The sequence below is a fragment of the Musa acuminata genome, chromosome BXJ1-7 (assembly GCF_036884655.1).
Source record: "Musa acuminata AAA Group cultivar baxijiao chromosome BXJ1-7, Cavendish_Baxijiao_AAA, whole genome shotgun sequence".
Lineage (NCBI taxonomy): Eukaryota > Viridiplantae > Streptophyta > Magnoliopsida > Zingiberales > Musaceae > Musa > Musa acuminata.
This window is the reverse complement of record NC_088333.1, coordinates 15,772,501-15,795,448: the sequence shown is the minus strand read 5'-3', so window position 1 is coordinate 15,795,448 and position 22,948 is coordinate 15,772,501. Positions and strand designations below refer to the sequence as shown.

At 35.6% G+C, this 22,948-nt stretch overlaps 1 protein-coding gene across 1 annotated transcript in view; it reads right to left on the bottom strand.

The window, feature by feature from the left end:
• Nucleotides 1-22,702, bottom strand: part of LOC135678936 (SNARE-interacting protein KEULE-like) — a 36,825-nt gene extending 14,123 nt beyond the window's left edge. The window contains exons 1-13 of the mRNA XM_065192203.1: nucleotides 22,294-22,702; nucleotides 18,231-18,289; nucleotides 14,850-14,931; nucleotides 12,839-12,917; nucleotides 12,041-12,091; nucleotides 11,850-11,946; nucleotides 11,673-11,705; nucleotides 11,389-11,517; nucleotides 2,440-2,634; nucleotides 2,246-2,329; nucleotides 2,063-2,158; nucleotides 1,868-1,944; nucleotides 387-483 (exon numbers count right to left, since the gene is read on the bottom strand). Of these exons, the coding sequence (XP_065048275.1) occupies nucleotides 387-483; nucleotides 1,868-1,944; nucleotides 2,063-2,158; nucleotides 2,246-2,329; nucleotides 2,440-2,634; nucleotides 11,389-11,517; nucleotides 11,673-11,705; nucleotides 11,850-11,946; nucleotides 12,041-12,091; nucleotides 12,839-12,917; nucleotides 14,850-14,931; nucleotides 18,231-18,289; nucleotides 22,294-22,366 (1,152 nt within the window). The 5' untranslated portion in view covers nucleotides 22,367-22,702. The remainder of the gene's footprint in view (nucleotides 1-386; nucleotides 484-1,867; nucleotides 1,945-2,062; nucleotides 2,159-2,245; nucleotides 2,330-2,439; nucleotides 2,635-11,388; nucleotides 11,518-11,672; nucleotides 11,706-11,849; nucleotides 11,947-12,040; nucleotides 12,092-12,838; nucleotides 12,918-14,849; nucleotides 14,932-18,230; nucleotides 18,290-22,293) is intronic.
• Nucleotides 22,703-22,948: the final 246 nt, after the last annotated feature.

Genomic DNA, 22,948 nt, shown 5'->3' with positions numbered 1-22,948 from the left:
TTCCTTTTGTTTTCTCAACCTCAAAAACTATATCACATATTACCAGTCCAGCCAGGGTCTGACATGGATCAGGTACCCAATACATCAAACCATGGTTACCACTACAATCGATCTTATTAAGCTTCAAGAGCTAAAGGTCGAGTATCAAATAAAATTGAATGATAACAAGTAGGCCATATATGCTATTTTAATCTTCATAAAGGTAGGGATTCAAGTTACTTATGATCATAATACATTCTTGGTTCAGAGTCACTTAATCTGTCCAACAAGAAACATGTTCTTGAAGAAGGATGAAAATGTTCTAAGCATATAAAATCGAGGTTTTCACACTAGTCATAATATAAGACATACTTCACTCACTGATATCTTTATGAAACAGATACAACCTCTACATGGAGAGAAAGTTTGTCAATCTGCTCAGTATACTGCGGCAAAGCTTGAACCATTTTTTGCAAATCTCTAGTGGAAAGCTCACCACCATCTCTAAGTAACAAATAAAAAAGATAAATAAGCAATGTATCTCAGTAAGCTAACTTGGAGATGCAGAAAACATTTCTCAAGTCTCATAATTCATAAAGATACAATTGAAATACATCATAAGAATGCTTCATTTTATGGCTAACACAGGTCAAATATTAAATGCATATTTGGATGTCATAAAAGCATGAAGGTATAAGCATTAGAACTTCAGATAGGGTGTGTCGGACAAATCACAACAACCTCAAATACTTTTTGGCAAAGGTTCTTCTCTATGCTTTATATGAGGCAACTTCAGTCTCTACTGAATATTAACTATTCCAAGATGAGGTTTGCACTATATTGCATTCTCTTTTTTTTTTTCTTTCTAGGCAAAGCACCAAGCCAGAAAACTTAGTTTCGAAAAAAAAAAACAACTTCTCAAACAACTAAAAAGTAAATCAATATGGGAAAACTTGAACTAAAAAGCAAACCAACGCTCCTATTATAATTTCATCCAGACTTCTACCCACCTAATGGAATTGTCTAAAATTTCACTCATCCTATATGCACCAAAAGCTATTAGATCAATCCTAGAAGCCTGCTAGACATTTTGCTTATCTTTTCTCCAACCTCCCAAACTTCAAAAAGGAGGCTGGAAGAGTGGAATGCATAACTCTTAATAGCCGATGCCAGAATTGTTTAAGGGCACAGAAAAATAAAAATATGCTCAATAAAGTCTAGGTCCACACCAAAATAGGGACAAAGGCATTAATAATCCAGCCTTTCCTTAAAAGTATTCCCCAGAATGAATTCTTATTATTTAAATCAAGCCACATGAAGAGAATGAATATACAAAAAGCTCATATAGAGATACTTAGAAATAGGGCAAAAACAATTGGAGCAGACAAAGAAGTCCTCTGAGATTATCATTCCAAGTCAATGGGTCATCATCATTTAACGAGAAAAGAGAAACTGATTAAGCTGATGGGTGAAATAGGATCTTGGAGTTGAGCCTGCTCAAAAGACCAAAATATCAAAGAAGAGCAGCTTCTAAGACCAAACTTTAATGAGAAGTAGAGAGTACTCAATCAAGAAACCAATAATTATGTGCATACAGGGGGAAAGAGAACGTAATATCAACTCAAAAGTGCAAGACCCAAGCAACACACCTAATGAAAAACTGATATTACAGTCATGGGTCTTCTGGTGCTGACAAAATCTCAAAAAAGCATTCTGTTAAGCCATTCTATTTTGTTGCATATGCACTCTCAGAGTTCACAATATACTGTCTGATTCTTGAAATCTTAATTACACAAAAATAATAATAATCCTGAAATGGAAAACGTGCTTTTCCCCAATAGCTTCTATAATTTTATCAAAACAAAGGTACAAACCACTTGACAGTTACCTTGAACCATGGTGAATTTGAGCTGCTTTATTTTTTGATATGAAATTTGTCATCTTCTCATGCAATCTTTCACTAGCCTGCCAAGGGATTTATCATGCAAAAATGAAGCACACTGTCTAAATTTGCCTCAAAAATGACAAAGCATAGGATCAACCAAGGAAAAACAAGAATAAACAGACAGATCATTAGACTAACATCAGCAATATGTGCATGCCAAAGCTCAAGCCAAATGGGGTCATGATCCTCCAACAACACCTCCTTCTTGTCTGTTGATCCTGTTTTGTTAGGCACCTTCATCAAACGAAAACATTACAACCACATGATCCAAAAGAACACCTACCAGTCACCAGATGTATAAGATTGGAAATGAATACTCACCTCATGTGTATATTTGTTACCATCCATGTTTAGCAAATCATGGCACATGGCATCATAGGTCCATTCATGTATAATTGGAGCAATCTATAGATTCAGATTTCAGAAATGGGTGCAAAAATTGAGAAAACAATCTAAAGATCATAGGATGGTCAAAAAGCAACAGGACAGCCTAAATATTATTAATGTACTTGTACCTGATCTATGGAACGGTCCACAATAAGCAACTCACATGTCTCCCTCTGGGGAAAATCATGAATTTTAGCTTTATACCTAGAAAGACAATTCCAAACTCCAGCAGCAAGCTTAGTTGGGACAAGATCATGAAGTGTTGTCACTGTAGAAGCATCTAATGATGACTTTGCAGCACGGTACCGCACATACGGAAATTCCTGAACAGAATCAGAAACAAAATTATCATTAATAACAAGCAACTGCTAGATGTACAAACTTACATTCATTCTTGAAAGACATACGAATATGTAGCTTTATCAGCACATATATGCAAATAAATATGCATTCATCTTTCACATAAGGCTAAACTATGTTGAGACATTAGTCTAAACTGGACATCACTGAGAAGGACAAAGAAGGTTCAAAGAATATAGATCTAGATAATAGGAAGAAGACATGTAATAGTTTTTTGAAAAGTAGTAACAAACAAAAGGCAACAATAATGAAACATATCAAGATAAAGATTATAGCCTAGAAGGAAAAACGTGTACATAAAATGAAGAAAAACAGGAAAATAAAACAGTTCACAAAGAAATTGAAGCAAATATTTCATCTTTAATACATAAAACATACCAACTGAACAATGAGAATTATTTTAAATGCCAAATTGATTGATATCTATATGCTGAAAGTAATCATTTAAATGTTGTCCAAGGATAACATTGCAAAAAGCTTTGTTGTGTAAGCTTAATTTCCTCATCTCATTACTCTGCATGGCAATCATTTCATCTATTGTAGCATAACCAGAATTTTATGCCTTGTAATATATGTATGTATATATATATGTATATATATGTATGTATATGTATATGTATATGTATATGTATATATATGTATGTATATATATATATGTATATATATATATATATATATATATATATATATATATATTTATACATATATACATATATGTGTGTATATATATATATATATACATACATATATATATATATATATATGTATATATATATACATGTATATATGTATATATATATACATATTTATATATATGTATATATATACATATTTATATATATGTATATATATATATATATATATGTGTGTGTATATATATATATATCCAAAAATCTTCATGACATGGAGATAATTATATTAGAGAGAGCAGATCTTAGTTATGAATTGCAAATTTGGAAGAGAATACATAATTAATACAATAAGCACCAGTGTACATGAAAGCAAGGTTTGCATTACTTATGCATACCGCCCAGTACGGGTAGTATATACTAGTCTGAGAGGATAATGGTACATGGACCGCACTCTACCAAGCAATACTGGTGTCATAACCCCATATTGGACGATACGGGGTCTATACCGAGCGATAATGATCGAAATCCGATTATTACCGACCTGTACCAATTAGTAACGGTCAGAGTTTGATTATTATCAATCAAGAGCTGAGATTACCCTATTTTAAATGGAAAAATTGACCATTTTAGGCTTAAAAAAGAGTTTTTAAACCCTTTCCTCTCCCCTCTTTCAACTCATTTCACTCTCTCAATCTCTTAAACTCTCTCAAACTTTTTTCACTCACATCTCTCTCTTATTCTCACATTTTCACTCTCCTAAACTCAACAAAACTATGATTTATGAATTAGATCAAATTTAGGAGGTTAATTTGGGTGGGTTAAGAAGAAGAACACTCTAATCAAGAAGTATGTATTCTCTTTCTAGATTTTATTGATTTATGAGATGATTAAGCCTATTGTATGTGGTGTATGACTTAATATGTAATATGTTGTTTGATATGTTTTTGATGGTAGAATAGCGTTAATTATTGAGTAATTAAGATCCTTAATATTGTGATTAATGTGTTTAATATTGATTTTTTTGAAATTAAACACTTAATAGGTTAAATTTTTAAATTTCATACATATTAAGGATTGGATCATATGTTTGTGATAGTATAATAGGTTTAATTTGGTTTTAATTAAGTTTTTAATATTGTGATTAGTAGTTTTAACGATGATTTAATCAAAATTTGATCGGTATTAAATCAATTCAATACCTTTAATACCTATTAAGGTATTTGACATGTTTATAATGATGAAAGATGACTAATTATGAATTAATTAACTATGTTAATACTATGATTAGTATATTTAATTATGATGAATCTAAATTTCTCCCATATTGGGTCAATTAAATGTTTTTAATGCCTATTAGAGTGTTTGATATGTTTATAGTATTGAAAGAGAAATAATTAGTGGATAATTAACTATGTTAACGGTATGATTAGTGTATCTAATGATAATATCATCAAAATTATGTATTTAATGTTTCTTTTATGTATTTGACATATTTATGGTGGTAAAATAAGCTAATTAGATTTTAATTAAGTTTTTTAATACTGTGATTAGTGGTTTTAATGATGATTTAATCAAAATTTGATCAATATTGAGTCAATTCAATGTCTTTAAAACCTATTAGGGTGTTTGACATGTTTATAACAGTGAAAGAGAACTAATTATGGTTTATTAACTATGTTAGTACTATGATTAGTGGTTTTAATGATAATTTAATGATATTCAGTCAATTCTACGTATAATTTGCACCTTGTATTTTAAATTAGGGATAATCGCAACTTGCTTATTTGATTTAAATTTAGTAAGAACATAACACCAAAGAAACAGACACATGATGACGCTTGGGATCATGCCCAAAAGATAGACGAAAACCGTAATCATTGGCAATGCATTTATTATAACTACATTGGCAAGGGTGGAGGAATCACCCAAGTGAAGATGCATTTGGCCGACGGATATCCCGACGTTGCAAAATGCAAGAAGGTCCCGACGAAGGTCTATAAATCATTTCAAAACAAGTCATAACAAGCAAGGGCTACGCAGGAACCAGTTTATGACGACTATAAGGGTCGCGACGATGTGATCAACCCGAATCTTAAAGCTAGTATTCATGCATCACTGGAGCAACAATATATGTACATGGAAGCAATGAGGCATCGACGATCTAACTCACAATGGGAGTATGGCAATGATAGTGGATCTATGCCATAAGAAAACTAGAGGTCGACCAGCATGAGGCAACCAATTGCCCCTACTCAATTAAGTCGAACTGATAGCATAAGGCATGACGGAATCCGTGGTTTTATGAGAGAACTTGGCAGGATGTTCGCACCAAATATTATTGATATTGATCCGCAAGCCTATCCTCCACAAACAGCGAAACGGATACGGATTGATAATGTATATATAAAAGAAAAGAAGTAGGATATTGTGTAGCTCAAGCATAATCGATCACAAAGTTTATATATAATCATCATTGGGTCCACTCTCTAATGTAAAAGTATTTAAATGATGAGATACTCAGACCTAGAGTCACTCGGTTTGTTATAAATTTCATTGTCTTAAAGTCAATACAACAAAAGAGGCAGGTCCTCAAGTCAATGGTCACCTCACAAGAATGGCCCGAATCCAGGTATTCGAGATCGAGCAATGGAAAAATGGAAATGACCATTCTTTCTTCTAGATTTTGGGATACCATGAATGAAATCATAAAAGGTGCAGAACCACTTTACGTTGTCTTCTGTAAGGTCGACATGGAAAAGCATCCATAAATGCCTTAACTTAGACATATGTTGATTATAGCAAGAGAGGAGGTCAAGAAAACAATCAAAGATTATTCTAAAGCCGACCAATACTTACATATCATCGATCATAGGACTGAAATTTATATGGACCAAGATATCCATAATGCACGTAAATTTATATTCGGTGTAATTTAATTCATAATTTTTTGATGTATAAAAAATTTATACTAACAAAATTATGTCTTGCAGCGTATTATCTAAACCCAGCAATTCAATTTCAGTATGGTCTTAGAACGCAATCAGATTTATTGTCGACACTAAGAAATATTATATATCGACTCTTGTCAAACTAATGATTTAAATGGGCGCTTGGGCGCTCGACACTCGCCTAGGCGTTCAAGCGAGAGGAGGCAAGGCCCAAGTGCCTCAACAATGAACCAGGCGGCACGCTTCAATGAGGCATTACCTAGGCGCTCGCTCGAACCCAAGCGCTTTGCACCTCAGGCAAGTGCCCAGCTCAAATAGTTGAACCGAACCAGATTTTTAAGTGTAGTTCGACCCCGAACGATCAACCCTAACGAGCGCTCCTGCCTCCGCCGCCAAAGCTTTCCGATGCTGCCTCCGCTGCAAACGCAGCAGACCGAGGCCTTCTCTGTCGCCGATGAATAGGTCCAACAGCTTAGCCTTCGTCTGTAGCTTCCTTCCGCCACCGTTGGCAGTTCCTTCTACCGTCGAGGGAGAGGACCGTAGCTTCCTCCGCGATTGACGTACACTTCGAAAGCTTCCTCCGTCCACAACATTGTCGTCCGCAGCTTCCGTCGGTGCCACTACTACTATCTGCAGCTTTTGTCGCTATCGCAGCTGTCGTCCGTAGCTTCCTCCATCGTTGCTATTGTCGTCTATAGCTTCCTTTGTCACCGCTACCTTCTCCTTCCCCACTGTTAACCATCAGTGACACTTTTCTCTTGTTTTTTTTCTCCCTATACTACTATTAATGGTTTTTTTCTCCCCTCTTAACTACTGTTAACAGTAAATAATATATATTGTTAATAGTAGATTGTTAAATCTCTAATCTTTATTATTTTAAAATTATATATTAGATTTTAGAATTAATGACAAGTGTACAAAGCAGTTTAATTCTAATATGTCTTCGTAAACATGTTTAGCATATTTCTATTTAGTTGTATATTATTTTAATTATAATATTTAGGAGCCCCTCGCTTCACTCGTGCGAGCGCCTAGCGCCTTAGACGTTGTGAGACTTTGGCTCCTAACACCATTTAAATCATTGTGTCAAACACTACTAATGCAACTGATGCTATTATGGAGGGTCGATTATTCCGAGAATCAATTGGTTCATTCTCCAATATTATAGCTGTATCGTGTCGTTACAATATGGATCTTAGTGAGGAAATATTACACACATATTGATTATAAACTATATTTGATATTAATTATTTGTTATGCTAATAAAATCTTATTTATATCTTTTTGCAATCGAGTGGTGGCTAAAATTTGGTGAGGACGCACCAAATTTAAAGAAGGTTGTCATCTATGTACTTTCACCGACAACGACATCTAACGTACTTGGTCAACGTTCGCATTGATTCACATGAAGGTCCGCAATAGATTATCATATAAACGATTGGAGAAACTAATATATGTTCACTATAATATGCGGCTAAAATTGTGATGTGCCAAGTTGGACAAGGAACCAGAGGAATCAGAGATTGATCCCATTGATCTCCAATTTTATAACGAAGATTCAAAGTCGATGTTAGAGTGGGTTGAAGTGGCGGAGAACCAAGAGGATCCTCCACTTAATGAGGCGGTCCTTTGTGTTTTATTATTGAGGCAAATAGAAGAAGAGGAAGCACATCCCCAGCATGAGAAAAATCCCCCTCGGTCGAAACGTGACGGAAGGAGTCGGACAAGATTGAGTCAAACTGCTCTAGGAACCAGAGACACCCAACCATCATAGTCGTCCACCAACGTACAAAGGCAAAGGCAAAAGGGAAGGCAATATCATCAACTGCACCATTAGAAAGAATCCACTTGGGCGACGAGATACCTTCGCAATCATATTCAACAACTCACTTGATCCAGAGACATAACAACAACATGGACAATAATGTCTCAACCGATGATGGCAACGATGCCGAGGAGCCAATAGTCTCATCTATACAATATGATGGTGGTGCATGGACGGAGGAGCAATATTTTACATATGCCACCTAAGATTCAGATCATGGAGCTCGACGAGGTACTGGTCAAGTTTATACACGGAAAGGGAAGAAGCAACTAATGGATGATTTTAAATATATACAGTAGAGCCTACATGATGTAGATACAGAGCGAAGCTCATCATATTCATAGTTGTCGTATTATAGAGAATCTTATGGCCAGCAGTAGTACGATGATAGTTGCTCATACTTCTCCAAGCAACAGTATGATGATCGATCTAACGATATAGAGCAATAGATCAGTAGCGAAAATAGAAGTTCTAACATTCACTATGCTCTACACCAATACATGTCATATTCGTCATTGCCTTAAGGGCCGCCTCAAACACATGTGGTTCATAACAATCAACCTACGATTATAACCATATTGATACACTAATGGTATACGACGTATCAGTACACTATATCAAGGGATCAATTTCAAGATTGAGTCCGACAAACATATTATATTGATATATAAATACATAGGATTGAGGACCCCGATCCACTGCCCGTAGAGTCCCGTCGTTCTTTTTGGTAGTAGAACCAAGCATATCCATCGATTGATTACTTAATTCATTTAAATCTTAAAGTTTAAGTTGTATAAAAAATATTTTTTTTGCAGATAATTCAATATTAATGGAAGGATGATCTGGAACGTATCACAAAGTTATTCCTCAAAGTCCGAAAAAGATATGTGGTAATATTCTTTCATAATTTACATTATTTTTACTAAAATTATAATTTATATTTATTTCTAACTTAAAAATCCTATTCTAATTTTATTCTATTTTTCAGGTATTTTTTGAGGTTTTTCAACTCATTTTGGTCGTAACAGTGTACCGTCAGTATGCCTTGGTACATATCATGCCTTGGTATATATCATGCCTTGGTACAATCTTGCATATCTTCAAAATTAATGATGATTTGGTGATTATGCATGTTGTAAGGTGATGAACAAATTTGCTAGCTATATGTTATAAAACTTGCATGATGATAAAACTGGAGATTATGCAATGATTTGAACTTATATGTCTAAACACTTGATAGTTGAACTTTTCCTTTTTGTTGATGACAAAAGGGGAGAAGTATGATGTTATACATGATTTTATCATGACATGATGCTTGGATTTTTGAATCCAAGAGTTCTATCATTATGGCATATTGATAGGGGGAGTTAAAGTTAACTCCTTCATCAATTAATTATCATCATAAAAAAGGGGAAGATTGTTGAATCTCGAATTTTAATGATGAAACCAATTTATAGTGTTTATGATTTGATCTGTGTTTTGAGTGACGCAGGAAGCTTCTATCAGGGAGAGACAATTAAGACAGGAAGAATCATGTTGGGCCGGAATAGAACATGTCAGAAGATTGGACATCGAGCCGGAGGATCAGTCGATGTATCAAGAGAAGGCTTCAGGCCATGGGTTCGAGCATCGGGCCAAGAAGAGCAAAAATTGCACCAAGAAAATTGGAGTTGCGGAGGTCAACTGACCGATTGGGCAATAGGCTGCAAGAGAAGACGATGCGCCGAAGAATCAGATAAAGCATCGATGAACCAATAACATGCCAGACAACATTTGATTTAAGCCTTATAATAATTGTCTAGATCGAAGTAGGTTTTAAGTGTGCAAGATTAACTACGATAGCAATCAAGGCATAAAGCAAAATAAAGTTCCGGAGTCAAGAACGAGATTTCATTGGGAGTTCGAAGTTCGTCGTAAGTCCGGACGTTCGTCGGAAGTTCTGTCGGAATTGACCGAGAAGTCCAGGAGCTTGCCAGAGAAGTTCGTCGAAACTCGCCAGGAAGATCGTCGTGAAGTCCAGGAGCTTGCCAGGAGTCTGCTGGAACATTGCCGAGAGATCATTGGAAGTTAACTAGAAGATCACCGGAAGCTCGTCGGAAGAAACCGGACTTATTTAGCTTAGTGTATGCCTTAAATTTCGTAGTTAGCACATAATTGGGTTGGAATTATGTCATCTCAATTAAGGGCCAATTGAGCCTAAGGTTAGGCTATGTTAGGCCAAGTGAAAGGCCCAAACAGTGACTCAACAGGTGGAACCGTCATGACACAGTCTCCGAGATTGTGTCAGGTGGTGATACCACCGGTCTGGGCAGTGGTACCATCGATCTGGGCGGTGGTACCGCCCAATGTCAGTGCTGCAGGCGTGAAGGGGGAAACCCAGGATGAGACCTTTTTAGGCTTCAAGTTTGAATCAACTTGAGGCCTATAAATACCCCTCTCATCCCTGGTTAACATACATAAGAATTGAGTGAAAGAAAATAGAAAAACTTTGTTGTCTTGTGAGAACTCCTCTAAAAGCTCTAAGTGTTAGTATAGTTTTAAAGAGGAGTAAAGAGGGTGAAAAGGTTATCTCCTAAACTTGTGAAAAAAAGAAGAGGGTTGTAAAAGGGTAGTTGATCTTCGCCCGTTGAAAGAAGATCGTTAGTGGATGCCGGTAGCCTTGACGGAAGAGAAATCGGTGGAGTGGATATAGGTCACGACGACCGAACCACTATAAACAGGTTTGCATTTCTATTCTTGCTATTTACCTTCACTGCAAACCGTTTACTTGCTTTACTTCCATTACACTCTTCCGTATGCTTTCAAGTTAAATACATTTCTAAGATCAGTTTTTATCGTACGAAAAATTTCAAACCGACGTGATTTATCCGCTGCACTAATTCACCCTCCCCCCCCCCTTTCTTAGTACCGCTCTTGATCCTAACAAATACACCTATACGAACTGAAATTGCAAACCTTGCATGAAAATAATCAAACACATAAACACTATGATAAGAAGCAAGAACAGTTGGCTAAATTCCTAACAACCTATATTTAAATTCAAACCTAAATTGTTTAATCTAAAGTGCTCAAAAAGATGTAGTCACATAATGACTTTTTATAGCACTAGAATTCTTCTTTACCATATTTGTTAAAATTATTAATAATACTCTATCCACTTTATGGTTTTGTGCTATATAAAAAGAAATTAAAAAATGTAAAATTATCTGCCAATAATAAAAAAAATTCAATTTTTGAAAGTGATGACCTAAAAAATATGACCAGTATTCCACTTTACAGCAGGTGATATTCTGTGGAGCTGCCTGCTCATACCCTTAAAGAAGCAAATGCCGTAGAAATACGTGTGGCCATTGTATTCAAGCAGTCATTGTACATGTGAGAGCCTTCCGCATTCTCCCCAAGTAGTTCCTCCATAGCCCTCTCATGGTCGGTTATAAAGCCCTAAATGACAAAACTCAAAATGATTAGATTCAAGATGAATTATTCTGAAATCTAAACTGGGAAACAGAAGAAAGAAAAAATTAATCAGTGTAACAGACCATTTGATACAACTGAAAATCAGAACATATATTAAAGAAATTATAAGAAAACAATACCTGACTATCAATAGCAAAATATTCCAAATTCATCTGCAAAAATTGTTCAAAAGAAGAAAAGAACAATGAAACATAAGTTTCGGTATATGTTCAAAAAATTAATTAGAAAAAAGTCAGCTCAATAGTCTAAGATGAGCTTGTTGATGAGGTAGAATGAGTAAAAGAATTAAGCTCAACCTCACTTAAACCACCAATGCGGGGTAAGACGCTCGTGTCCTTCTTGATATGTGCCACTAACTCTTTATTTACGGGTGAACTGAAAAATACATATGCTCTGGAACAAAATGCATAAAAGTAACTATTAAACTGAGAAAATAAGGTTAGGCCTACTATAACCGAGTTAGATTGCATATAGAATTCACACGTACTTTTTGTACAAGGGTGATTTCCCAGACATGTCAGACAAGAACATGACCACACTGCACGAAACCAACACACTTCTTAGAGGCACTAGATAACACAAAAATCTGAAATAAATCACAGTAGGCATCAAGATTTCATCATGTAAACTGGAGAACACATGCCACATGAGCACAACATAACAGTATGCAATCATGAAACAATGAAAAACATACCGCCCATCATAGCATACAATGAAAAAGAGGATTTGCTTCTATTATCTAAACTGTACTGATATTTACAAACCCTTGAAAACACATCCTAGAATTCAAATAAAGGTAAGGTTCACTGCTGTGCCCCTACCTGGACAACAAAATTAAATTGGCATATTCCTAAAGCTTTTCTTAGCTCAGCTTTCTTTTCTTCATGGTTTAAATTATAAGGTGTAAAATTGGCACATTACTTGGAGTCTCTTTTGAGGTGTCAAATAGGTACTAGTCCTCTTTTCACTCCTGGTGGATATATTCAATTTCCCTTCCTGTTCACTCCTCTTTTCACTTTCAGGTCCAGCCATTACTATTTATAAATTTGTTCATATTTCAGTAACCCTAGATTTAGGGAAAAAAATATTCATCAACAGGTACAATATATTCCATACCCATGCAAGTACAGAATTCCAGCTTCGAGTAAAACCTAGACTAGAATTAACCATTTCAAATTTCCTTATGAATGGAAGTACAAGATCATATATTAGGAGAGCAAAGTTATTCCTGTCATACAGAATGAAAGAGGAAAAAGTACAAAAGATATCAATGTAAAGAATATACTTTTCTTTTGTTGGCTGGATGAAATATACAGCATCCATGGATGGCAATGGCTGCCTTCGCTTGTATATGTCTTCAACCACTGCAAGAAAGTTTTTAGCAGTAAAATACGTACATATAACCAGATCAAATCATGGGAAAATAAGAAGAATGATAAAATGATGTTCATAGAGATAGCTCAGAAAGCACAAAATGCCAAAGCCGTCAAATTGTCCAATTAGAAAGCAAACAGAAAGAGAAAAGGTTTAGAATGGAGAGTTTTGAGGAGGGCTCCAAGAGACAGTTATCAAGCCCAATATTTTTGAAATATCCATCCATTGACCAAGATATTCTCAAGAGTTTTGAACAATAGTTTATAAGTACCTGAGAGTTTACCTCTCCCCAGTAAATAAGAAATGAACCAATGAGTAAGAACATTGAATATTTTCTCTAAGGCTACCTCTTAGCTTATATCAAGCTTTTGAATTACCATTATTCTTGAGCTTAAGCTTGCCCATCTTTTTCCTTCATGCCCTCATCATATTATACAGGAGCTCTACCATATTCTTTAATTGTTTCAACCTTTTTAACTCTTTTATGATATATAGTTTCTGTGTCATTCAGAAAATTTGTCTCGAAAGGACAAGCTTCTTTAGGATTTTGTGAGGAACTTGCTCCTAATCCAGAAAAAGAATTTTTCCTTCAGTTCCACCCACAAAAAAGATCTTCAAAGGGTGTTTATATTTTAGCTTTGTCTGTGAAGTTGAGCATGACTAGTGGATATACAGAGGATCTTAAGGATAACAGGATGCTTATAATGGTAAATTGAACCATTGTTAATTATTTGCATTATCACTCTTTAACTCTGCTATCACAATTTTAACTTTAGTTGTGATTATTTTGTACACATGAATGAAACTCAAGTTTTATTATCTCCATGGTCTCAAGAATCTCCCTAGTTTTAGGTTTTAATTAGGTAAACTCATTCACCTCCTTGCTAGGGCTGCCATGATGATAATGTGGTCTTCATCTACCAGCACATATAATTCGGATCAACTCACCACAATTTATAAGTGCACTTCTAGCCTTCCTTTTCAAATTGCTTTAACAACACCAAATATTAATCACAAAGTTATCCTTCTATTGAAAGTGACATTTCTTAATTGCCCAACAATATCTTAATTACTACCCTTCCCATCCATTTTGAACATTAGTAACCTTTCCAATCCATATTTTAGTTTGAACTCCCCTCATTCACCTTCACAAGCTTTCTTGGTTATTTCATTGGGATCAAGCTTGGATCTCAAGAAAGCTTAGCATATTTCTTTCCAAATCATATCCCTTGCTTTGTGCTTAGTTTTCTTTTAAATGACATGACTTATGCTTATTTCTCTAGATTTATACCTTGCATTTCTTGTTCATTTGAGGTCAGATCTACTGCTTCTAGCATAGATCCATGTAAATCCAGACATGGACTTTGAGGACCAAGTATAACAGGTCCCAGTTTGCTATATCAAAGGCCCCATACTGCCTTGGCCGTTAAGCAAGTGCCTCAGCAGTGAACAAGTTGTAGGATGCTTGAGCTGTACTTTCCCAGCCTAATAGTATATATGCTTATACAATCATTAATGTTCATATATATGTGCACACATGTTCAGTAATAAAAGATCAAAAGTACACGTGCAATATAACAACATCTATACATGTATCATAATTTTATTTCTTTATTTTTGCTAATATTGCTTTTGCTGGCTGTAAAATATCTTTCAAGGTTTGAAAATCAGTTTGACACAAATGGCCAATTTAAGTTAAAATTTTAATTTTCTAAAATTTAAGAGGAAAATCTCAAAGCATTTGCATGATATAACTTAAAAATGTTATTTTCTTCTCAAGCTTGTAGACTTGGCTAACAGTTGGGCTTCAAGATAGGACCATTTCTTTGAAGTCACCTAAGCTATTATACAAATATGATTTTAAATACATGAACAAGAATGAGAATCATATTTTTAAAAAGAAATGCATGCTATAAACTTACAAGAAACTCCTTCCTCTGTAATGTCTGCCATCTTGCAAGAGTGTGAAATTACTTTAACGGTAATTTTGTCCATAATAAGTACCTACAAGAAATTTTAAAAAACAACTAAATTTTATAAGTTATTAATAAATGATGAAAATTCTAGCACCAAATTGACATTTTTCATTATTTGCCTGAAAAGCTTTTTATGCATAATGGATTTCATAATTTTAGATATTTTAGTAGAAAAAATTGTAAAAAATGTTTCTCTTGTATTTGTGACTTTGTGTCATCAATTACAAAGATGACTTCATAAAGAATATACAAATACTAGCAATTTTAAATGCTCACCTCAGCCTATATTGATCTAGATAAGACATCCTTGAGTTCTCTAAAGTATCCGTCCATACAAATAATGATGAATATATATACGGTGTCCAATAGGGACTTTTTTTAAAGTAAGAAAAGTGATTTTTCTCACGAATAGGAGGACATAGGAAGGTAGCCAGCAGTGGATGATGTTAGATCAGAACTTCCACTTACACGAAAATCCACTGAAGACCCCAGCTCTACAACTAAATAGTGTATAATTTCATCATGAATCTCTAAAATTAGTACTTGTTAATGCAATAAATTTCAACCCAGGTTACAAGAAGTACGAATTAATCAGATTCCAACCCTAAATATATCTAAACAACAGTATGAATTCAAGAACAGGCAGAGATAACTATATCATGCCTTGAGCACTCACTCATAAACACACTGAAGGCCCCAGCTCCACAGATGAATATTTGAATAGTGTATAATTTCATCATGAATCTCCAAATATGTACTTATTAAATTAATAAATTTCAGTCCAGGTTACAAGAAGTACCTATTAATTAGGTTCTGGCCCTAAATATTTCTAAACAGCAGTAGGACTTCAAGGACAGGCAGACAGAACCATATCACACCTAGAAAGGAAAGAACTTGTACCAAGGCTTGTTCACTTTGCTACCAAAATGCCTATTTAATAAAAAGCAGAAAACTAAGATCCAAGAGCATTCAACAATCCAGAGAAAGTAGACAAACCAGAGACTGTTAAGGTACTGGACCTTAAAACAAAGAGCATCTGGCAGCTTTTAGAAGGGTAGAAAAGAATTCGCTCCAGGTCAAAATCAGGAAAAGAAGAAAATTTACATAGTCGAACTTCCTGGCTCTCAAGAGATGCAAATCAAAATTGCAATCACCCGATTTTTCTTTGAAGTAAATTCAGGACAAACCCAAATGGCTTAAATCAACGTTTCACAGTCCCTAGCCCGACCAGGATGAGTCTGGTACATGCCAGCATGCTGGTATGTCAGTGTAATGGTTAGCATGGACCAAAGAGAGAGAAGAGAAGAGAGGAGGATTACAACATGGAGGAGGATAGAGAGGATGAACAGGAGGAGGACGATAAGTAGAGGAGGAGGAGGAAGAAGAAATGAAGGAAAGGAGAACACAGAGAATGTGGCAGTGGTGCCAACATGATGAGGTCAATAAGGCGGTTGGCAGTGACGGAGATGGAGGTTGTGCCATCAGAGGTGACGGAAAGAGAGAGAAGTCCCTGTTGAAGTGAAAAAAAGAATTTCACTATCTAAAAGAGCCAACGGCTGTTGCTAAAAAAAGAACATAAGAAACACCTATTTCAAACCTGACTGAGCCGGTCCACATGATGGAACCAAATTGGACCGATAAATATCAGTTAGTACATACTGGTCCAACTGGTTTTTTAAATCGTAGCTTAAATCTTAAGTAACCCTTCAGTCAAAACCCTTGTTCATATCCTTATAACCAGTATGATCAACACACAGTCCAAGCACAAAAGCAAAAGTTCATATTTGTCATAATGAAATACACCCTTCAAGTCTGACAGTTTTGATCAAGCATGGAAGTACAATGGAGCAAGAAAACTCATGAAGCTTTTGTGGCATGAAAAACAAATCAACGAAAGTGCCTCACATATTATACAAATTTACTCAAAGCAATTATAAAATTATCTCATTGCTATGGAATTGAACCTACAAAAGATACCGTTAGAAACACACTCACTACAATGACACAGTTATCTTAAACTTCTGAAATAGTCCTTGAATTCATGATCAGCTTAAAGCAAGAGTGAACAAATTAAACCAAGAGGTAACAACAAGAATAAAAGGAAAACCAAAAGGATGAAAGCCCCAGAACTGTTAGAAAAAAACACTACAATGATTGCTTAAACTTGGAAGTAAACATGGAATATGCACTGTGCTGATCATCCATGAACCAAAGTACCACAGAAGGTGAAGTGGGAAAGCCTGCTTATGCTCACCTTCATCTGCAACTTTGGTTTTCTTAAACAAGGAGATTAACAGTCTAATACTATGAAAAGTTAAGGCAAGACTGCAAACCATATTTTTTCTTTTTATCGAGTTATCAAGAAGGTTACACAACAAGGATGGTCAGTGCAAAGAAAATCTTCCTGATGTAATGTCTGGGGAGGGTCAACATGCACAACCTTGTCCCTGAATATGGAGAGGTTGTTTCCATGACTCATATCTAGTCACCCAGGTTATGGAACAATTCAGTTCAAAAGAATGTCTTGCAATACTAAGGACTGAAGTCCAAAGATTATCCTTATACTTTAATTATAATATTTATCTTAGATGCCTATAAGTTACAAAGTGCTTCTTCCCTTAACTGATAAATCGAAATTCTTGAAGAGCTCTCCAGACAGTTTACTGTAATAGGTGAATCCTAACATCTCTCTCTCTCTCTCTCTCTCTCTCTCTCTCTCTCTCTCTCTCTCTCTCTCTCACACACACACACACACACATCTAGTTAAAACTCTGTATTATTACCTTCTTGTTGAGTAACCATATAAATGAACATTAAATTTAGCTTAGTAGAAGAGGATCTTTTCTAGTTGTTTCTCAAGATTCAGCTCAAAGAGAAATTTTCTTGTCCACATCAGTGAACAACAATGTGTATAAAAAAGACAAAATTTGGTGTACCTTCCAGACATCCAAAATGATAATTGGATAAGTCAAAAGAGGATAGCCATTGTAAGAAGCAACGTTTGAAGATCTGTAAACTAGATATCCACCAACAATCACAAAAGTCAAGCAAAAGGTGCAGACACACATACACACAAGAACCAGATATTGACAAATCTTCCCAGTATGTAGATTGGAAAGAGAGTCAAAGGTCTCTCTCTTTCTAGCAAGTACCGAAAAGCCAAGAAGCTAAATATATTGTTCCAACTTCCAAAATATTAGTACTTAAAAATAATCTAAAGTCAATATCCCAAACAAGTTGATGGACATTGAAAAGCCAACACTTTTTATGAAAAATGAATATAGGAAAAAAAGAATTAAGTAAAAAGAAATTCATGCTGCTTGGTACCTTCCATGTTGATTTCGAGTCCTTTGCCCTAGTAGATTGAAGCATTTCACATAATAAACCTAAAAGAGTCAAAACAAAGAGGGAGAATTGAAAAATATTAATGATATATCAAATGGAACATGGCTAAAAACATGCCCCAAGTTAACATATGTAATTCATGAAGCACTAAAAATATAAGTTAAACTGAAAACTTAGAAATACAGCTATCAAAAATCCAACAAAATAAAAAGGACAAGCTCTCAAACATGAGTAACGTCTTACCGCAAAACTAAGTGGCATATGTGGGCAGATAAGGAAGTTGTGGGTGTTGACTATATTCAACATTTGAAAAAGATCATCAGGTTTCAGAAACCATATAGCCTCTTGTACATGCACATAAGTTGTTAAAATGAATGACACTTATGATGTCCTAACCAATTTGGACCCCTAATTGCCCTTATTAGTTTATCAAACCAACTGATCCAATTGATTGTTTGATCATATGATCAGGCCTAAACCAACTGGATTGGTTATAATGTTCTCGTGATGTTTAACAAAGCATAGCTGACTCAAATGCAACCCCAGCCTGAGTCAATCAGGCAAAGGTCAAGCCAGATTCAGAAGATCTGGACCCGTAGGACTTTCAATTACCTTGAGATGCATTCAATGCGGCTGTGTTGATTCAGAAGGCTCTAATGGATGAACAATGGCCTCAAGAAGAAGTATTTAATGAGAAACACACAGGCATCCAGTAGCAATATTTCAAGATGCTGTTGAATTATGTAGATCCAAGTTAACCCATTTGAGCACTAATAGCCCTATAAATATAGATGGAAGCAAACCTATGATATTATGTATGGATATTTATTGCATAATAAAGCTGGTGAATTTAGAAATAGTTGTTAGTATTTGCTCTTGGGAGACCTATCCTTTTCCTCAGAATGAAGAACCCTGATAAGATGGTCATATCTTATCATCTTGAGTTGGATGTAGAATTCTGTTTGAATCCACAAACAGCAAACTTGTGATTATCTACTATGAACTTATAATCTAATTAATTAATTAGAATCTTGATCACCCAAGCTGCATCAATTGAATCTTGATTGCTGTCAACTTTATTTTTCAGACGAAGTCCAAAAAAATTTTATTATTATTCTTCTTGGCTTTTTTCTTCTCCTCCCTCTTGTTATTCTTCTCTTTAGACAGTAAAATTGGTTAAATTTGCTAAATCCAACATAATCAGGATAAACTATAGTTGCTTCTCTTTAATTTCCAACCATATGATCAAGAGTGATGTTAATAAAGATCAGGTATATCGTATCAGAATCAAGTAATACACTGAACTTTGGCCTTACTTTTTAAGGAGAAAAGATTACCATTTGTCCATATCAAAAAAGCTTAAAGGTTCTATTACATAAAAGAATTGCAAGTCTAGCACAACAAAGTTGGCTCATTATAAAAATACGATACAACTATATTATTCAACATATGAAAGGGCATAAATAAATTACTGCAAATGCTATGTCATATGTTCAAGAAGATTTTGCTGTCATATAAAGTCCTACTCCCCCATCTCTCATTGACAGAATCAAGAATTGGATAAAAACCTTTACTATTAGCAGATAAAAGATCAAAAACAAGTTGGCTGTCGACCAGATGGAGAATATGAATCTTGTTTGGATAAAGATAGAATTATTTTGGGGACCATGTCACTTAAAAGAGAATTTTTCATGGGCTTACATGCATTTCCTAAAACTCGTCATTCAGCTTTCTATAACACTATGAAGCATGGGACTCACTTGGCAAGGTTTGTAAGAAGAATTGAAATTTTGGTAAAAGAAAATTTCCCCAGAATAATTGGGTGGAACAATGTGATATTGGTCATTGGAAAAAATTTGAAAATGTGCTACTTCTAGGGTTCCTAGTTCCTAGAACCAATTCTAATTTCTTACAGTTTACATAGCAACATTTCAATTAATTAGAGGATTGAACTTTCTTTATCAGAATCAATAATTCAAGTGGTTGTTAATTGACTGGGCAAAAAGAGGTATTGTCTTGCTATGTCTCATACTTAACTAACAATGTAGATTGATTCTGGTACGACACATCCAATCCATATCAACATCTTACAAGACAACTTTATTTGACCTTTTTTTGCCATAATAGATTTAGCTTAATTTATTTGAGATTGGTCAATTTTTGCCGATTTGACAATCACAAAAGAAGGAAAAAACAAGGGAAGGAGCAGGGCAAGGAAAATAGAGAAATTAAGATGAATAATATACAAAAAGATAAAGATTGACTACAGTCACAGAGAAGGGACAAGGAGTGGAAAGGAAAGGACAGTCTAACCTCTAAAAGAACAGGAATGTTATCATTGAGAAGGGAGATATTATGGGAACCAGATTTGATGTCAATGAAAGGAAACCTCTCTTTAATGAAGTTTCTTTTTATTTGCTTTTGTATTACATTACGCTCGCTATGCATGGTGATTAAAGAAGCACTAGGATCATGGAGGGGCTTATCACTATTTCAACATATTTTAGGTTTTTTTAAATCACATACATTATTTACTATAATAATATCTTTACAATGATATTTATTGTTTCAATGAATGAATAAGTTATTTTATTAGTAACAAAACTCTGTTACTTTTAATCGTCATCTTATATATGGTTCTTTTATATTAAATTATTTCTTAAATTCATATGATTTACAAAAATATTAGATATTTTATAAAATATGAAGGTAACTATTTTATCATGTAAAAATTTTACTTTTCATAAATTTTTAGATATTTTGTCTAGCGAACCTAGACCTGCAAATTTGATCTGGTCGATCTTTCAATACCAAATATATCATTCTTAGTTGATCGTAATCTTAATATTGATCTTGCACATATTATTCCATACACAGCACAACCACAATCATTGGTGAATTGTTATGTGAAAATGTGTTTAAGCTTTATGGAATGCTTAGAAAATATCATTTCAAGCAGAAACAAAGTATTCATAAATAATTTGTGAATTGTGTTGTCTGTGTTGCAGGGAGATAAACTGCGATTGAGCTCTCATCTTACCATCCACCAACCAGTAGCCTCTGCTTTGACATGAGGAATTTGCTCTGTCTATTTCCTGATTCATGCTTTCAATCTGAACAAAAGGTTATTTTCCTCCCCATACAAAGGACAAGAGATCTGGGTTTTTTTATGATCCTTTCACCCTCCCTTTTCTTGGTTTAGTCTTACCTGGCATATAATGGCTACCGAAACTTAAGGATGACTCCTTCTGTGGGCCCATGCGTAGCCTGTGCAACCCTAGGGTGCTGCAAGGGCTAGGAGAAACTCCGAAGGCTAAAATATTACTCAACAGGCTTCCTGCCCTTGATTACCTTTGTACTATAAGGGCAGCTAATAAAGCATTGTCCTAAGCTTAATATTGACAGCCAATACTTGCATCATCTTTCTTTATTTAAACATTTAATACAAACTTGAGCTGAGCTCATTTCATAATCCTCCTCATACGTCTGTCACGCTATTGGACCAATTTATCATCAAATGACAAAAATTTACTATTTCTGCAACTTCAACATATAGCTTTGTCAAGCTTGCACCTTATATTTATCCTAGAAATCAAGGTATTCATAAGAAACAACCTTTGCTTGCAGGGATAAAACTAAATACATAGATCCTCCCTGCATTGGCAGGAGACGTGTGCATCAATCAAACAGTCGAAAAAAGTTACGAATCCTGTGAACGTCGACGGAGACAATTGTGATAACTTCACATCTCAATTTCAAATAAAGATATAAAACGATAGGAAAGGGTCAAACCTGCTCACAAACTCTAACATCCCAACTTATTTAGAAAACCTAAGATGACCGACTGACACCGGGTCACGTACGATAGAAGAAGGCACCGAGTGTTTTATTAGCAACTTCTCCATTTCTAATCAAAATATCTCACGCAAATCAAACAATAACAAGAAAGCATTCCCATCAAACACAGAAAGAACAAACAACCTAAGCAATTGCCCGTCACCACAACACAACACAACAATCGGAAAAAAGTTTGGAAAGGACGTACGGTCTCGGGTGACATGGCGGAAGTTCTTGTAGTCCCCGCCCTGCGACGACAAATCGGAGTCGGAGAACGACATCGCCGCTAAGATGATATCGGGAAGCGTCCAGCTCCGATTCGGTTGGGGGGCTGCAGGGGGTTCCGCGATCCCAAGGGGGTGGGTTGACCGCCGAGCCTAAGCCGCGGTACCGCTGCTTGGACAAAGGACGAGGGCGACGATCGAATCGTGGCGTGCGTTGGAAGGGGGAGGAGGAAGAAGGATGCACCGCGGGTTAGACCGAAGAGGAGGGCGAACAACGAAGCTTCGCGTGCGTAGGGAGGGGGAGGAGGAAGAAGGACGCAACGCAGGTTAGACCGAAGAGGAAGGCGACCAACGAAGCTTCGCGTGCGTCGGGAGGGAAAGGGGATTGGAACGCGGACGGGCAGAAAAAGTAAGAGTTGGGTTGGCGAAATATTCATACGGAGGGGCCCAGTGTATGGAAAACGCCGTTTTGTGGGTCCGTGGCAAGAGATCGTGACCGTGGCTTCTTCGGTTCGTTCGTTAGTTCACAGGACGGGGAATATCCAAATCGGCCGTACCGGCCTCGGAGAGATCGGCCTTGATGCCTTTTAACTGCTTGCCAATCGGGGCCCATCGCAGGACCACGATTGCAACGACTCT